This window comes from Scylla paramamosain, chromosome 5 (genome assembly GCF_035594125.1).
Source record: "Scylla paramamosain isolate STU-SP2022 chromosome 5, ASM3559412v1, whole genome shotgun sequence".
In the NCBI taxonomy this organism is placed as follows: domain Eukaryota; kingdom Metazoa; phylum Arthropoda; class Malacostraca; order Decapoda; family Portunidae; genus Scylla; species Scylla paramamosain.
Window position 1 is genome coordinate 30661546 of NC_087155.1, and position 19436 is coordinate 30680981.

At 37.2% G+C, this 19436-nt stretch overlaps 2 protein-coding genes across 5 annotated transcripts in view; one reads left to right on the forward strand and one right to left on the reverse strand.

Annotated features, from left to right (window-relative positions):
• LOC135100826 (peptidyl-prolyl cis-trans isomerase-like) lies at positions 1-11855 on the forward strand. Its single transcript, XM_064004202.1, has 3 exons — positions 1-215; positions 9053-9234; positions 11088-11855. The coding sequence occupies exons 1-3, from the start codon at positions 60-62 to the stop codon at positions 11335-11337; spliced, it is 588 nt and encodes a 195-aa protein (XP_063860272.1). The 5' UTR covers positions 1-59; the 3' UTR covers positions 11338-11855.
• Positions 11697-19436, reverse strand: part of LOC135100825 (mitochondrial S-adenosylmethionine carrier protein-like) — a 16948-nt gene continuing 9208 nt past the window's right edge. For all 4 annotated transcript variants that reach the window (XM_064004200.1, XM_064004197.1, XM_064004198.1 and 1 more), the window contains exons 3-7: positions 19121-19277; positions 18858-18967; positions 18056-18323; positions 14159-14297; positions 11697-11936 (exon numbers count right to left, since the gene is read on the reverse strand). In XM_064004200.1, coding sequence (XP_063860270.1) covers positions 11825-11936; positions 14159-14297; positions 18056-18323; positions 18858-18967; positions 19121-19277 — 786 coding nt within the window. In that variant the 3' untranslated portion in view covers positions 11697-11824. The remainder of the gene's footprint in view (positions 11937-14158; positions 14298-18055; positions 18324-18857; positions 18968-19120; positions 19278-19436) is intronic.

The following is a 19436-nucleotide window of genomic DNA, read 5'->3' on the forward strand; positions in this document are numbered from 1 at the left end:
GCTCGTGGGTGAGGACGAGATGCACATGGCTACCCCGCGCTCAGCTGAAAGGACCTGCAATGTTTCGCTCACCACTCGCTCGGCTATTGGGGTCCGGGGTTGCCTTTTCTGCAGCCACAGCCTTTAGCGCCTCAGCTAGAGCGCAGTCGACGTTGCCCAAAGTATACTTCGATGTGGAGGCGAATGGCAAGCCCCTGGGCCGGGTGGTGATGGAGGTGAGTGGTGGGCGCCGGTATGTGGCAGGTTGGGGGAATCTCATTTCTGGAAAACACGACACCATACTCTAAAGCTGGCATATGTCACTGCAGTTGTGTACCTTGACGGTAGTGCTCATCATGCGATTTGTCAGTGATAACTGTCAGAGTCGCGAAAGTATTTTAAATGTGCATTAAGTATGGTTACCTCTCTTGCACCTCAATATTTACTTTAGTTCATTGCCTTATTTCACTTTTTTTTTATGCTTTTTTTGATGGTCATTTTGATAGATTTTCACAATAGGACCAAACTATGATATTCGTAATTTTTTATTTATTTATTTATTTATTTATTTTTATTTATTTATTTTTTTTTTTGTAACATGGAAACGATTCTGAGCATAAAACACGTTAGAAATACTTCGTTTTGCCTCTTCTACCCGCATCCCTCTTGGGGTCTCGTCGGGAAGCGGGGTTTATGGTAACAATACAGTGAAAATGGTCATTTTAGATACTTGAATGAAGATACATTAAAAGAAGGCAAACTTAAGCTAACCTACAGATCTAATCTCATCTAACCTGACCTAATCTGATCTAACCTAATCTGATCTTATTTAACCTGATCTAATTTAACCTAACCTATGCACATCATCTAACAAAATTCCCTATATCATGGAAAATTAATTTGTGACAAAAAAAAAAAGTAAGTTTCCTAGTATCCAAAAAGGTAATAAAAAACAATACTCCTAAATGTGTAGAATGTTATGGTTCTCTTCTAAAATAATACTGTAAATTTATATAAGTGCACCCATGCAACATTTTCAGGTAGATTTTGATGTGCTTTGAATGAATAAGTAACCATTTCCACTGCAAATAATTTTTTTTATGCCCACTCATGCACACAAATCAATGATTTGCAGCAAAAAACAAGGAGAGATTCATCCAGAAAACATCAAAATCTACCAGAAAAATGCAGTTTTGTCCTCATGGATGACACTGAAAATAACGGAGCTTAACTAAATGTAACCTAAGTAAACGTAACCTAATTAAACCTAACCTAACAAAACCCAACCTAACTATAAGTTAAAACCTAATCTAACCTACCTTAAGAATAAATAATGAAAATTAATATCTCAGGAATGAACAATTTATGGTGGTAAAAACATACACTATTGTGTTATATGTGATCCAAATACTTCAATGAGAACAATGTTTTTCTTGCTGTGATAGGGGCACTTATAGTTTAGCAATACCCTTTTCATATGCTGAGTGTTCAATGTGTCACATGTATTTCTTGATGCTGGTTGATCATATTACATGTTACTTAAATTTAAAAGCTTTACATATTTCATTATTTACTTGTGTGTTATACAGCTTAAACATGTGAGTGTTGTAATTGTTATATAATACTTGTGTAGTGACCTCCATCAAATTCTTCTGAGGATAATTTCAGGCTGACAAACTACATGCAACAATTCTGCACTGGTAAGGAGGTTCAGATACTGGGTGACTTCACTTTGCCTGCCATTGATTGGACTAGGGATGATGTGATGTTCCTTGATTATAACTCTCTCTCTCTCTCTCTCTCTCTCTCTCTCTCTCTCTCTCTCTCTCTCTCTCTCTCTCTCTCTCTCTCTCTCTCTCTCTCTCTCTCTCTCTCTCTCTCTCTCTCTCTCTCTCTCTCTCTCTCTCTCTCTCTCTCTCTCTCTCTCTCTCTCTCTCTCTCTCTCTCTCTCTTTTTTTTTTTTTAGGAGGGACACTGGCCAAGAGCAACAAAAATCCAATAAAAAAAAAAAAGCTCATTGAGATGCCAGTTCTTGGACAGGGTCTGAAGCTGTAGTCAAAAATTGAATGATAAGTACTTGTCTTGAAACTTCCCTCTTGAAGGAATTCAAGTCATAGGAATGTGAAGATACAGAAGCAAGCAGGGAGTTCCAGAGAATAACATAGAAGGGGATGAATGACTGAGAATACTGGTTAACTCTTGCATTAGAGAGTCAGACAGAATAGGGGTGAGGGAAGAAGAAAGTCTTGTGAAGGGGAGGCATGCAGTTAGTAAGATCAGAAGAGCAGTTAGCATGAAAATAGTGGTAGAACATAGCTAGAGATGCTACATTGCGGCGATAAGGAAGAGGCTGAAGACAGTAAGTTAGAGGAGAGGAATTGATGAGATGAAAAGCTTTTCATTCCAACCTGTCTAAAAGAGCAGTACGAGTGGAATCCCCCTCCTCATACATGTGAAGCATACTCCATGCATGGATGGATAAGGCCCTTGTACAGAGTTAGCAGCTGGGGAAGTGAGAAAAACTGGTGGAGACATCTCAGAATGCCTAACTTCATAGATGCTGTTTTAGCTAGAGATGAGATCTGAAGTTTCCAGTTTAGATTATAAGAAAAGGACAGACTGAGGATGTTCAGTGTAGAAGAGGGAGACAGTTGAGTGTCATTGAAGAAGAGGGGATAGTTGTCTGGAAGGTTGTGTCGAGTTGATAGATGGAGGAATTGAGTTTTTGAGGCATTGAACAATACCAAATTTGCTCTGCCCCAATCAGAAATTTTAGAGAGATCAGAAGTCAGGCATTCTGTAGCTTCCCTGAGTGAAATGTTTACTTCCTGAGGTATTGGATGTCTGTGAAAAGATGTGGAAAAGTGCCGGGTGGTATCATCAGCATAGGAGTGGAAAGGACAAGGTTTGGTTTAGATTACAGTGGTTTTCAAACTATTTAGTATGACAGCACACTAAGAAACTACTAATATTTTTGTGGCACACCTGCCCTTTTATATATATATATATATATATATATATATATATATATATATATATATATATATATATATATATATATATATATATATATATATATATATATATATTCATCCTTGATAAATATAAATCACAATTTACAATAGTTTCATTATATTATGTACACAAATCAAAATTCCACCCAAATTTTCATGGCACACCAAGGAGATAATGGCACCACACACTTTGAGAATCACCGGTTTTGAAGATCATTTATGAATAATAGGAAGAGAGTGGGTGACAGGACAAAACCCTGAGAAACACCACAATTAATAGATTTAGGAGAAGAACAGTGACTGTCTACCACAGCAGCAATAGAACAGTCAGAAAGGAAACTTGAGATGAAGTTACAGACTTAAGGATAGAAGCCATAGGAAGATAGTTTGAGAATCAAAGCTTTGTGCCAGACTCTACCAAAAGCTTTTGATATGTCTAAGGCAACAGTAAAAGTTTCACCAAAATCTCTTCGAAGAAGACCAAGATTCAGTAAGGAAAGCCAGATCACCAGTAGAGCAGCCTTGATGGAACCCATACTGGCAATCAGGTAGAAGGTTGTGAAGTAATAGATGTTTAAGAATCTTCCTGTTGAGGTTAGATTTTAAAACTTTAGACATGCAGAAAATTAAAGCAATAGGACGATAGTTTGAGGGATTAGAGTGGTCACCCTTTTTAGGAACAGGCTGAATGTAGGCAAGCTTCCAGCAAGAAGGAAAGGTAGATGTTGACAGACAGAGTTGAAAGAATTTGACTATCAAGGTGCAAGCATGGAGGGGCAGTTTCAGAGAAGAATAGGAGGGACCCCATCAGGTCCATAGGCCTTCTAAGGGTTTAGGCCCATGAGGGCATGGAAAACATCATTGCGAAGAATTATAATAGATAGCATGAAGTAGTCAGAGGGTGGAGGAGAGGGAGGAACAATCCCTGAATCATCCAAGATAGAGTTTTTAGCAAAGGTTCGAGCAAAGAGTTCAGCTTTAGAGATAGATGTGATGGCAGTGGTGCCATCTGGTTGAAGTAAAGGAGGGAAAGAAGAAGAAGCAAAGTTATTGGAGATATTTTTGGGTAGATGCCAGAAGTCACAAGGGGAGTTAGATCTTGAAAGATTTTGACACTTTCTATTAATGAAGTAGTTTATGGTTAGTTGGAGAACAGACTTGGCATGGTTCCGGGCAGAAATATAAAGCGCATGAGATTTTGGTGATGGAAGGCTCAAGTTCCTTTTGTGGGCCACCTCTCTATCATGTATAGCACAAGAACAGGCTGTGTTAAACCAAGGTTTGGAAGGTTTAGGTGGAGAAAAAGAGAGGAATGTACGCCTCCATGCCAGACACTATCACCTCTGTTATGTGCTTGGCACAGAGATGGGTCTCTTGACATAGAAGCAGTAGCCATTCCAAGGAAAATCAACAAAATACATGCTCAAGTTCCTTAAACTAGCAGAGGTAAAATGCCAGAGGCACCTCCACTTAGGGGGATCCTGAGGAGGGATTAGAGCGATAGGGCAAGATAAGATATGAGGTTGTGATCAGAGGAGCCCAGTGGAGAAGAGAGGGTAACAGCATAAGTAGAAGGATTAGAAGTTAGGAAAAGATCAAGAATGTTGGGTGTATCTGCAAGACAGTTAGGAATACAAGTAAGGTGTTGCACCAATTGCTGTAGGTTGTGGAGGATAGTAAAGTTGAAGGCTAGTTCACCAGGATGGTCAGTGAAGGGAGAGGAAAGCCAAAGCTGGTGGTGATCATTGAAGTCTCCAAGAATGGAGATCTCTGCATAAGGGAAGAGAGTCAGAATGTGCTCCACTGTGGAAAGTTAAGTAGTCAAAGAATTTCTTATAGTTAGAGGAGTTAGGTGAGAGGTATACAGCACAGATAAATTTAGTTTAAGAGTGACTCTGTAGTCATAGCCAGATGGTGAAAAACTCAGAAGATTCAAGAGCATGGGCATGAGAGTAGGTTAAGTCATTGCACACATAAGTACAACATCCAGCTTTGGATTGAAAATGAGGATAGAGAAAGTAGGAGGGAATAGAAAAGGGGCTACTGTCAGTTTCCTCAGACACCTGTGTTTCAGTGAGGAAAAGAAGATGGTTTAGTAGAGGAGAGGTGGTGTTCTACAGATTGAAAATTAGATCTAAGACTGCGAATGTTACAGAAGTTGATGAAGAAAAAGACACAGGGTCAGTACCAGAAGAGCAGTCTGACCTGGTGACATTTGTGCTCCCCTCCTCAGATGAGGACTCTGAGGCTGGTTTAGGAGTCACCATGATAATTTTGAATTTTGAGTGAAGGGTGTATGTGCAATTAGGTGGTTGTAGTTTTGTGTGAAGGAATAGAGGGCAGGCTGTGACTACTCCCTTGTGTTGTGAGACACAAAGGGAAACGTTCAGTGAGGTCACAGCTGGGTTTAATGATCCAGTGTTTTAGATCTCACTGGGAGTAATTATCGTTTCAGCATGTGCTTGCTGCCTCCTCCTATAATACTGCTTTTACAAGTTGCTTTAACTCTATCAGCATACATCATGTGGTTGATTTCCCAACTTTCATACCTTCAGGTAACACCCTTGACCTAATCTTGTCAATGGAAGAGGACAGAATAGGCAGTGTGTGGTCTTCTTGCTCTCTTCCTGGCTGTGGACATGTTCCCATACTTTCTGACAATCCCTTTGTGTTTGATTCTGTTGAGGATAACAGTAATTGTTCTCATAAGAGAGCCTTGGCTAGAGGCAAATATAACTTCATTGATGACTACTTATCTGGGTACAATTGGGACTATGAATTCTGTCATCTCTCAGTAGATGCATTGTTGACAAAACTTTTGGCAATACTTATTCCACTGATAGAATCTTACATATCACTCTGTACAAAGCCTAATCCTGGTTCTTTTTCACATCCTCATGCTGGTCTAAAAAGAGAGAGAATGAGGCCATGGCAACTCTTTAAGATCTCTAGAAGATTCTTTAGTCGGAAATCTCAAGAATGTTCCCAGGCCTTGGCTAACTACAACAAGATTAACCAAAGTTATAGACACTACTGTGCCCATTTCCAGATAGCCTTTAAAAGATCTCTAAATGACAAACTTAAAGATAACCTTTCCATCAGTACATTCAGGGTAAAAAAATTGGAGCTCCTTCTGTGGGAACCCTAATGCATCTTGTTGGGTCGCTTGTTGTCAGTTCTAATGCCATGGCTGAAATCTTTGTTAACAGTTTAGCTTCTGTATTCAAAGACAGTTGCCATAACCTGTTCCCCCTTCAGACTTTCCAAGGAGTCCTCGATTATGTCAGTTTTACTCTCTCTCTCTGATGTGAAAAAAAAGGCTTGCAGCACTTGATCTCTGCACAAGTATGGGACTGGTTAGCCTGCACCCCATAGTATTAAGATCATGCCCATCCCTGGCCTATCCCATATTCAAAATCTTTACCACTAGCATGAGTGAAGGTGCTCTCCCTGCATTGTGGAAGGTCTCAAATGTAGTTCCCATATTCAAGAAAGGTCCCCACTCTGACCCACTAAATTACAGACCAATAAGTCTTACTTCTGTATGCTGTAAGTCCATGGAAAAAAAATTGGACCCAACTATTTACTCCTACCTTGAGCAAAATTCTATACTCACTGCTGACCATTATGACTTTTGATGTGGCAGGACAGCTGATGATCAGCTGTTACTGACCTATGACTTTGTAACTGTGGTTAGACACTGAAAGTGTGATTGATGTGATACTATTTGACTTTTTCCAAAGCTTTTGATGTGGTAAACCACGCAGTTCTGCTTCATAAACTGCAGTGCATTGGTATCACAGGCCTGCTGCTGAAGTGGATCAGCTCATTTCTACAGGGCAGGGCAATGAGCTTGTCTGTCTCAGAAGTCAATAGCAGCTCTAGAAGTGTCACACATGGCATGCCCCAGGGCTCTGTACTGGGACCCCTGCTTTTCTTGCTATATGTCAACCACCTACTGTCCTCAATTTCTAACAAGTGTAAAATTTTTGCTGACAATCTTAAGCTCGACTTAAAATACAAGTCTTCTCCTCCTGTCATTGGCCCATTACACATTGTCATGCCAGAAAGATATTGACAAAATCTGCAGTGTTGCAAATTCATCGGTCCTTGCACTCAATAAGGACAAATGCGTTGTCTTGAGTTCCAACGTGGTTCTGTGGTCTGGCAACATTGTTTCTTTATCTAAATATTACTTTCAAGGTCATACTATATCTGGTTAACTCTCACAAAGATCTTGGTGTTTTGGTTGATCCCTCCCTCAGATTCTATTAGCATATCAGGTCATTTGTCAATAAGGCCTCTGGGTTGTCTGCCAATCTTCTTAAATGTACCCATTGCAGGTCACAGTACTTTATGCTCATCCTGTAAAAAAACTCGCATATGTAAGACATATAATAGAGTATGTCTCCTGTGTGTAGAACACTAGTTTTCTGAGGGATCTCACTTGCTGGAATCAGTCCAGAGAACCTGGAACCGTTGTATTGAAGGTCTGTCTGACTTACCTTATTGTGTCTCAGGATTCTGGACTTGTACTCTGTGCAAGGACATCTATTGCATGCTGATATACTCAAGTACTGGAAAATCATCCATCTGGAATGTAATATCTCTCCAAATGAAATATTCTCCCTGGCTCTCTCAAGGCCAGGAGAAGATTTTTCTTGTTAAGATGTGTGAGATTTTGGAATTTCTTTTCAAATGAAGCAGTTGCTCTAGAATCAATTTCCTTACTGAATAAAGCCTTGCACTCTACTCTTGGTCCTTTTCTACATCAATTTATAGACTAGTCCCTCACCCTCATTCCACTATCATCGCATCTTAAAATATTATACTGACTTGTGATATTTGTGATATAGTATTACCTGTCCTACCTCATTATACAATATTCTTCTTTGATCTCATAACCTTTAATACATATTTTTCCTGTCTTAATATCCTGCATAAGGTACATAACTCAGTCATTACTATTAGAACAGCTTGCCTTAGTATTGAAATCATGCTGAATGGCATACCTGCATATCTGTACTACCCTTATTTTCATAGAAATAACTTCTAACTGCCTTGACACATGTCATGAAAGGGTAGCCTACTAAGTGAGTCAACGAAGTGACTTACTGCATCACATAAATTACATTCAAACCAAAATCAGAATTTCATAATTCATCTGTGAAGAATGGGCCAAAATGTGTATTCATTTTTAGAAAATTGTATATATGCTTACAAAACTGTCCAGTAAAGGGGAGTTGAGGTATTATGTCAGTAAATGACAACCAAAGTATTTGATCTTTATATATTTCATCATGTGCATCTCATCTGTGGTTGTTACTATGTACAAGGATAACAAAAAAAAAAAAAAAAAAAAAAAAAAATCTTACTACACATACAAGGAACATAGCCAACAATAAGCAAAATATATATATTCATGGTTCACTTCATCCCCAACCTCACTGTTCATTCTCCACCTTGTGCAGCCAGGAAGTTAATCTGTATGTCTAACCAATTTATGATGCTATTGCTTCATCCAGTGAACTGCCAGGTTCATCTATTGTTTTTAAGTTTTGTGTTTGAAGCCATATTGCCAGTTTCTCAGGATCTACAATGGAAATAAAACATGGTTTTCTCTCATGTTTAGCACAATTTTAATGTTGGTGCTCCAGCTAAGATGTTATGATGTTTGGCTAGACTTGGTTTTGCAATGCTTCTCATTGTTATGTGGGCAAGGCTGGAGTAAGGCATTCAGTTTAACTTATACAGGCAATATGATGGATGACAGTTAGCTAGATTAATGATATATGGGAGTAGGGTTTGCCCCTGTGTAGATGATTGAAAGTTTGGTTAGATTCAGTTTTGAAATCCCCTTCAGTATCACAAGGCTGAGATACTGTCCTGTGGCAGTTACCATGAGTTTAATGGATCTAGGTTAGGTTGTATGTATGTATACACTTGTACAAGCAGCATACTTTTCCACCATTCCCCAAGCTTGTTGTGCAATGGGAAAGAGGTAGAACAAAAGTGTTGAAATACAGATTTACCAACCTTTTCCTATTTTTCTTTAATAGTTAAGATCTGACGTGGTCCCAAAGACAGCAGAAAATTTCCGTCAGCTGTGCACTGGAGAACAAGGCTTTGGCTACAAGGGGTCCATCTTCCATCGTATCATCCCAGGCTTCATGTGTCAAGGTGGAGATTTCACACATGGCAATGGAACAGGCGGAAAATCAATATATGGAACAAAATTTAGGTAAGTTTTCTCTCTCTATGAGCAGTACCATGAAGAGATGAACGTATAGTGGTTCAGGCAGTAGAGTGTCTGACTGCAGTCCTGGAAATCCAAGGTTCAAATCCTGGTTTACTGTTGGGGTTTCTGTACATGCTCTTATACATTCATCCATAGGTATCATTCAGTCAGTGATAATTGAGAAGGTTGAAAAACAACAGAGAAAGGAACTGGCAACCCTACTATGTACATGTGAAGTAGTTGTACTGACTAGATTATATTATAGAGCTAAAATACAAAAATATGGGAGCAGAAGAGAAGAGATGGAATGTAGTGAAGGATTTTAGGAGCATGTGTGGAGTGATACATTGAAAGTAAAATAATGAATTGTTGGAATGAAATTGGCTGGTCAGGCAAAATAGGGAGTGCTAAAATGGTTTGGGCATGGAGAGGATTCAAGTGGCTGAAGAAAGCAAATGATGTAAAGATGTGTAATACAGGGAGGTTCTGTTATATGAGAAACTAATGATACAAGGTGTGTAAATTAGGGACTTTTTTAATTTTTTTATATTTTTTTTTTATGAGTGCAAAAATCCAATGACATGAGCTTCAGTCTAAGTCAAGTTAAATAATAAAGTTTAAAATGTACACCTTCCTGCACCCTTCCACTAACACATCTGGGCTGTATGGTGCAAATGCACAGAAGCAAGTTTGTTTGCACCTGAAGAGAACTGTGCACCCTTCCCTTGTCTCCTACCTGTCTTGCATTCTCCTGCCAGTCCTTTTAAACTCCCACTATTACAACTTTCCAACTCCTGTGGCCTTACTGCTTGTTAGTTACCCTCTCTGATGCATTAATTACACAATGGTGAGTGTTATGCATATATTGTATGTTTAATTAATGTGAAATCATATTCTTTATACACTGCTTTCTCTTTCAGGTTGCTTTATCGACAGTTCTGTAATATAGACATGTTTGTTGCATTTGGTATGATATGTTTTAGCTTGAATCCTTTGACAAGGGTCACTGAACCTAACCCTTTTTTTGCCATTAGTTGTGTTTTGTTATACAAGAGGCCTAGAAGTAAAGAAATGGATTAATGTGTGTGTGTGTGTGTACATACACACCTTGTTAAGTACACTGTGTATTTACCTTTCTTTCCCCCATGAAATGTCATTATATATTTGATGTGTTTCTAATGGAGTGTTTGATTCTTTTATAACAAATTTTGATGTTATCAGTAATGCAGGCCCTGCTTAGCTGTGGCCATGATTCTCAAATAATCTTGTGAAACTATAGTTGAACAGGGTTTCGTTAATAGAATATAGATATCAAGAAATTGTAATTAAATTACAATGATATTGAGATGTAACCCAGTGGTGAGGACCTCAGAATAATTTTTGGTGTTGAAGGATATGAAGATGACATTATATAATTTTCTTACCCCCCCAAAAAGTCAGTTATTTGGACTTCAGATCCCAGAATAACAACTTTACGATACAACTGACAAAAGGCACAGGTAGCAGTCACCATTAGAAACTGGCTTAATATATTGTGTGCTGTGAGCAGAGTTTTGGCCTATTATATATATATATATATATATATATATATATATATATATATATATATATATATATATATATATATATATATATATATATATATACTAAATTTGGTTGCTTAATTTTGTCATGCAAACAGCTTTACAATGTTTTACAGCTGCAGTTTTCTTGAACCAATCAGTATTGGTGACTGACTCTCTCTCTCTCTCTCTCTCTCTCTCTCTCTCTCTCTCTCTCTCTCTCTCTCTCTCTCTCTCTCTCTCTCTCTCTCTCTCTCTCTCTCTCCAGTATCTGAAGTTAGTTATGCATTTCAGAGATGAAAACTTTGAGTTGACGCACACTGGACCCGGCCTTTTATCCATGGCAAATGCAGGACCCAATACAAATGGTTCACAGTTTTTCCTCACCACTGTACCGTGTCCTTGGCTAGATGGTAAGCATGTAGTGTTTGGTAAGGTGGTTGAGGGCATGGATGTTGTGAAGGCAATAGAAGATCTTGGTTCCCGTTCAGGACGTCCGTCTAAAAAGGTTGTCATTGCAGATTGTAATGTAGTAAAAGAGTGAACTGAAGACTGTACAAAAGAATGAATGAGCTATACAACTGTCATGTTTTTTTATATAGTACTTGAAAATATTGTAAGTCATTTGGCAGTATTGCAAGAAAACTAATGATACATCATGGATGATGCAGCCTGGTGTGTATAGCATGTCTATGTAAGTTAGTGGATTTGACTCTTGTGCCAGGCTGAGTCAACTTAGTATAGTCTCCTTTCAAATTGTTGTTACTGTGAAGAATAGTTACATGATGTGAAGCTGAAGAGATGTGACTGCATCCTGGCAATTAGGTACAGAAGAAATAAAGAGTAGTGATGCACAAAAACAATGGAACGAAATGAAGATGAAATCAAGAAAAGGCATTGTTACATAAATTTTTTTAAATTGACATGTCAATGTATAAAAATCACTTATGTAAACATTAACAACTGTACATAATATACAATATAGGGAATAATGAAAAAAAGATGTATTTATTTACAACATTGCTATATAGTTACAGATAAATATGATGTTTTAATAGCCAATTAGCCTTTTCATACACACCAAAGAACACAGCTCCTCCAATAGATATCCACAGGGTTCGAGGAACAACACCAGCAAACAACCTGGGAGTTAAAATTAAATTAAATTAATATTTAAAAAATTCCTGCTATCAAGAGAATACCTCATTATTTTAGCACTGAGCTGTCTCTCCTGTATTTTTCTTGTTAAATGTGCACAGTGAGCCAACTTTTTAATTTATCTTGGGGGTAGACAATACACAGGATGGGACTAAGTATCTATAGTACTCTTCCTCAAAGAATCTGTGTGACAGAAACTTTTCCTTATTTTGGAATGAATATAAATGTATTGCTAAACACTCTGAATGTAAATTTATAGTGTAGTTGATATGGATGCTGTGTCTTGGAAAAATTAAATTAGAGTAAGAATTATATGGTTATTAATTCATTGAAAGTTTTTGTAAAGGGTATTTATAAACAAAATTTACCCTTTGAATAGGCAGCAAATTCCAGAAGCAGTTTTGTTACTGGACTTGGTTTGTGGTATATTTTATGCAAGTTGTGCAGACTTATATTTGTGATAACCTTTGTTTGGGGCAGGCAGAAGTAGGAAAAGGGTTTGCTCATTTATAATATAGCCAGAATAAACCAGCTCTTCTGTTAGGTCCTGCAGTGAGACTGACCCTGATTCCGTGTAATTGGTGTGAATAAATCTCCTCCAAAGGCATAGAGGGATTGAGATGAATTCTTTTTATTTATTTATTTATTTATTTATTATTTTTATTTATTTATTTATTGATTTATTTTCTTTTATGTTTGCAACAACCCACTTCATGATAGATGTCAGTCTGGTAAATAGTACTGAATAATAACTAAGCCTGAGAACCCACTAATATACTATGAAATTAACAAAATAGTATCTGTCATTTTATTACTGAGAACAGGCCTCAACATGCATGCATTCCCTGACATAGTATCCTGGGGAAAGAAATGATATCCATCAATCACAATGAGCTAGGCTCAGTTGTGTAGCACACCAGAGCCTGATAACAAAATGGGTTTTATCCCTGCTAACAAAATGGGTTTTATCCCTGCTACACCACAAAAGAACATCCCCCTTCTTATACATGACCATGTGCTGATTATGCTAGATGCATGTGAACCTCTAAGGACCATCACAACTGTATTCATCATTATGACACTCCCAACACCTGTTCTCCTTTTCTTTTAACAGTTACCCTTCAATCCTTGTGTGTTATTCATTACATCTTCCCGTTACCTCATCTCCATTACATCACTGCCTTTTTTCTCTCATTATCATTTTTCAAGACTTACACACTATCATACAACCTTCCCTTTCCATTTAATCCAAGTTCCTTTCCTCATTTTCCATGCTTTTTCAGTCTAAACTTCACCTTTATATATATTCCTCTACCAATAACAATTTTACTTATTGGTATTTTTATTGGACGTCAACTCGTGCGTGTAATTTATCTAAAGTCTCAAGGGTTGCAGTTGACTTGTGATTCATATAAGCATGAGTCACACACCTCAAATACCCTATCCTGTTCTTCAAGAACAGTAAAATTTATGAAAATCTTGAGAAACTTGAATATATGTGAACTTCACAATCCAGAGTTTGTGTGTCAGACTAGTAAAGAACCATATCATTAAACAAAAGTGTAAGGAGGAACAACACAAGGGAGGTCACAAACATCTTTTAATGCTACAAAACATTTCAAATTTTTTCTTAATTAATTTTCAGTGGTTCTAAAACAAGACACAAAGCAATAATAATTAGTCATAATATAAAACCAAAGTAAAATTATAGGAATTAAAATAACTAAAAGGTAGAAAACATATGAAATGTAAAATACATGAAAGTTATAAAAATGTTTAGTGGGGTGGTAGACTGCATGTTATTTAACAATATTTTTCTAAGATATATGGATTCTAACATACATAGATCTATTGTAAATCCTACATTAGAATCTGTACATATCAGAAACAAAAAATCACTGTTGAATAACATGCAGTCTGCCACCCCACTACACATTTTATAGCTTTTATTTATTTTACATTTTATATATTTCTCCACCTTTTAGTTTCTTAATTCCTATAATTTTACTTTGGTTTTATATTGTGACTAATTATTGTTATTTTTTTGAGTTTTGTTTTAGAGCCACTGAAGATGACTAAGAAAAAGTTCAAATATTTGGTACCATTGAAAGATGTTTGTGACCTCATTGTTTTGTTCCTCCTATGATTGAGGTTCCCCAGGAACACCTCAGTTTCTGTTATATATAAAAAATATAATGATTACATACCCTGATAATCCTTGCTGTTTGTATACAATTTTCAGGACAGTGTTTATATTTCCTTTAGCTGCTGCACTTTTATGATGTGCCAACATAATTCTTGTTTTGGCAACATCTAAAGGAGTGGTCAGAGCTGCAGAAAATCCACCTGGAATGAACAGATATTCTCTATATTTGGTGTAAATATGCAATATGCATAGATATGTTAATTCTTTTTGTATCTATCCTGAGGAACAGTTAGATAAGTGATCATTAATATGAAGGAGAGAGAGAGAGAGAGAGAGAGAGAGAGAGAGAGAGAGAGAGAGAGAGAGAGAGAGAGAGAGAGAGAGAGAGAGAGAGAGAGAGAGAGAGAGAGAGTTGCTGCTACCTGATTGTAAGTTATTGCTTGTTAAGGTGTGTGTGACTTTTCTGTCAAGCTATAAATTTCCCAGGTTCATCCTTAGGACATCCCATGATTTCCTTTAAGTTTCTTTATTGACACTATAGTTTCTATTTCAGAATGTTTATGTGCCTTATCCAGTCATCCTCATTGTTTCTAGGTGTAGTCAAGAAACTTCCTGATTTCACCTCAGTTAAGTAGATTACAAAACTTGTTACAGAAATTTTTGTATAAATCTCAAAACCTATCATCAGTATTTGTATGATTTCTGTATGTGTGTTGAACAACAATAGTAAATACAAGAAATAACACTTGATGAAAAATTACTGGAAATATATACAGCATATGTGCAGATAGTACAAATAAGTACATATATACTGTGTATTGTACTACATATAGTAATCCCCAATATCCAGATGTTCAATAATCAGACATCAATATCAGGAGTGAATATTAAATGGGGGACATGTCCAGCAAATTATCCAGACATACACACACTTAGCATGATGCGACAGTGTAGTGCTGCGTGGCAGTGCCACATAGTGTAACACCTCATTTGTCAATGGCAAACGAGTAGTTTGTCTACATACACATTTTAACGATCTGCCTATATGATGTACATGTTTGCAATAATTTTCACTGTGTGGCATTTCTTGCATTTTGTATTGTTCAATACACCTACACAACAGCAACTCTTCCTTGTTTCCACTGTCTCTTGGTTGTGTTCACATCTCTGCCATTCTGTCACATGTTGCCTTTTACCATGGGGCACATCCTTGTTTCCATGGCCCATTGCTGCCTGACTGTAGCACTATTCAAATGTTAATATTTCATGAATGCTGATAGTAATGAAATTTGCACCACATGATGGCACAACTCTATCAATTTAATGTGATGTAGCTTTCATCTCTTCTATTGGGTTAATTCAATGGGTAACTTGAAAAAAGTATAACAACTGTCGAAAATGCGATTTTATAAATGACCTCAGTTTTCTGCAGTTTTAATTAATCTTCAATTTTCATTAACTTTTCTGTCTCAACAAAAGAGGGCACATACCACTGTATGCACAATGACATTTCCTATCCAATGGTATATACCACAATTATTCCGCTCTTGCAAAGTTTAGTTAGAGTGCCCATTTTGCAATTTGTGGCTTGCTTCCACTTTTCATTATTTTACTATTATATACTTTAAGTTATTTTAGGTTATTTTAATTTATATTAGTTTATTTTATTTTTGGCATTTTACTGGTTTATAATGAAGCTTATGGCAAGTGCAAGTCACTGCCCAGCATAACTTTCCAACAGCCTCTGAGAGGCCTTTTAAACTATACACATACAACTCTAAGGTAAAATACAAGACAGAAAAGGAAAGTATTACATACAAGTGTGAGTAGGGTTAGGTTAAGTACTAGTGATATATTGGAACTAAATTTTAGAACTCTATGGAGCTGGAGGTAGAGCTATATATGTATCTCTTATAGAATGCTGTTGTGGACAAAACTTTGGATGTTAAAATATCAATATTTGCGGATGCAGTTGCAGATTTCTTTTACCTCCATATCCATGGTTGTGGACCAGGATAATTTTTTTTCACATCATCACAGTAATACAGAATGAGTCTTATCTATGACAAGAAGCTCCTGAGAGAGAGAGAGAGAGAGAGAGAGAGAGAGAGAGAGAGAGAGAGAGAGAGAGAGAGAGAGAGAGAGAGAGAGAGAGAGAGAGAGAGAGATAAAAGAATTTTAAAATGTGTAATATATATCAAGAATGTAGATGTAACTGGGGAAGGAGTATGCAGAGGGCAAGGAAAAGGAGGAAGTATTAGTGGGATGGATGGAGGGAGAACAATAAGGAAAAGGGGATACTTATTCCCCACTACATCCTCTCTTCCTCTAATTCTTCATTCTCTCCTCATCCTTCAGAGTCATCCTAATTAGCACTCATTCCTATCCCCACTCTTGATCTCATTCACACACACACACACACACACACACACACACACACACACACACACACACTCACTTTCACTTACAGTGGTACTTTGGTATACATTCTTAATCCATTCCAGATCCTTGGACTTATCCCAAACAGGATGTATACCAAACAAAATTTTCCCATAAGGAATAAAGGGAAGATGATTAATTCATTCCAACAAAGAAAAAGAAAAAAAAAAAAAAAAACCCTATTTGTTATTGGCATATTATACAGTACATTAATAAGGTTGTATAAACTAATTTAAACACTGCTAATACTGAAATGCATAGTATATTTGATGGCATATATAGGACACATGGGCACATAAGATGCACCCCCATTTCAGCAGGACATATTCAGGATTTTTTTTTTTTTATGTATTTAAGCATGCAATGTTTAAATAAGCAAGCTAGTGGTACAGCTGAACAACAGCAAGCAATCACAACAGTAAAAGTATCCTACATCACTGCAGTAATAAAACAGAGGTAGTGGCCTAGTCATAGAGGTGAGGCAAAGAATGCAGCCCAGCTGTCGAGATGTCAACAACACATCTGGCACATCACTGAACAGGGCTGTGTTTTAATTTTCAACATTTCCTTACATCACATTATGGTTGAAAAATATGGTATAGCACCCTTGCCTATATAATACAGTGGTGTATATCTTTGGGTGTACAGAAGAAGGAAATTTCAAAATTAAATCTATGGGAGGAATCACATTCACATATAAGAAGCAGGGTAATTTTTTTTAGCTATTTTTATGAAAAAAGGTGCATCTTATATGGCTTTAAATATGGTAAATGCTAAAGCAATTAGATTAAATAAATGAAAATTTAACCTCATTTTATCTTGCTGTAAGTTGAGTGCCCACTAGAATGGTACTGAGAAGGGAGATGTTGTTGAACAGAGTCCTACCAACCTGGCTACACTACTTGTCAGCAGCCATGACTTTGTCTTGTGTGAGGTAAACAAGGCTAGCATGTGGTGTTATGACTCATTTTGACCCATACAAGTTCTAGCACATGTCATATACCAAGCATTTTTTTTTCTCACATCAGAAACAGGACATATCCCAAGTTGGACTTACTTCAAAGCTGACATATACTGAGGTACCACTGTATTTTCATAATCAAACTGACTCTCTCACTCTTATTCTCCCTTATTCCTTCCTATCTTTATGTAGGGGAATGGCTGGCTAGGGAACCAGCAGAAAACTGTAGGTGAATGACACACACACACACACACACAGATTCACAACCTTTGTTTCTTTGATGTGGTGACAGAGCTTTTCTTATCTGAAAATGCTATTGCAAATATTGATGTGGATCTTTTGATGTTGTAGAATGCAGATGCACTATTAAGTGCATTGCATGACAAAGTAAAGTATATAGACAAGTGAGTAGGCTGTGAGTAGGAGTTGGAGTGTAAGCTGGAGAAGGTAAAACCAGAGTAAAGATTAGCAAATGTAAGGATTAGGACATACACTTAAAAGAAATCAACCAACACTTGCAAGGGTACAAGCAGAAAATATCTAGATACAAAAACTTACCTGCAAAGGCTCCACACAAGGAGGATTGCCAAGAGTCAACATAATGGCCTTGTTTATCTGACCAATATTTTTTAAGCCATTCCCAGACTGGAAACTGAATGAGAGAAAATGGAATTTCTCTTGTGACGGTGCTAAGGTAACCTCGAAACAGTCCTCTGGTTCCTTCTTTCTTTAAAATATGCTGTACCACTTTAATGGAAGAATTGCTGAACTGTGCTTGTCTTCTCTGCTTGACTACCTCCATGGGCACTCTTATTATGCATGCAACCTGAAGGGAGAAGGAGTAAACCTATCAATACTTCCAGTTATTCCATTCTAAAAACATTGGGTAGAATAAAGAACACTGACAAATACCATATATACATACTCATTTATATCTAACTGATCTGATATTTCTTTTATACTGATATATATATATATATATATATATATATATATATATATATATATATATATATATATATATATATATATATATATATATATATATATATATATATATATATAAACTTATGGCAAACTAATACTCAATACTTATCTAGTCTTCTGAACCTAACACTTCGTGTCACTTATCTAATCTGAACCTAACACTGAGAGGAGAGAGAGAGAGAGAGAGAGAGAGAGAGAGAGAGAGAGAGAGAGAGAGAGAGAGAGAGAGAGAGAGAGAGAGAGAGAGAGAGAGTGTGTGTGTGTGTGTGTGTGTGTGTGTGTGTGTGTGTGTGTGTGTGTGTGTGTGTGTGTGTGTGTGTGTGTGTGTGTGTGTGTGTGTGTGTGTGTGTGTGTGTGTGTGTCTGACACCTACCACTTCTCCAGCAGAGGCTGCTGCCATGTGTACCCCAGGCAGGTAATTGCTAGGGACATGACAGCTCAGGACTTTTTTCATGCTCTCATAGGTACAGAAGAATAAGGCAGCTGAAAGTACACCCGAAAGTTAAAACAAAAAAGCCTTGATTTAAAAGACCACAAAACAAAAAAAATATAAGGAGAGATGGTGTAGTGGACAATGAGTTAAAGTTAAGTAAAAAAGGAATGCACATTTGGTGACTTTCTTATCCCACAACACACCATTTGGAGCAGAGGCAAGAGCAGCTGGACCCAGACCACTATAGATCCCACGGAATCCCCCAGAGGCCCTGAAGCCTGCCTCACTCTGGAGCCGAGTCTTCAGGGTGTCAAGGGGGAAGAGAGCAACGTCCACAGCTGTGCCTGCCATTCCACCAGCCTTGGATAGCAAGGATTAAATACAAATAATAATTACACTAGACAGCACTATGTTAAAATAGAATCAATTTAATAATTTAAAAAATTAGTGGAAATAAAAATAACACAATCTATTGTTATTCACTTTTTTTTTCTATTCATAAAACTGATAAACTTATGA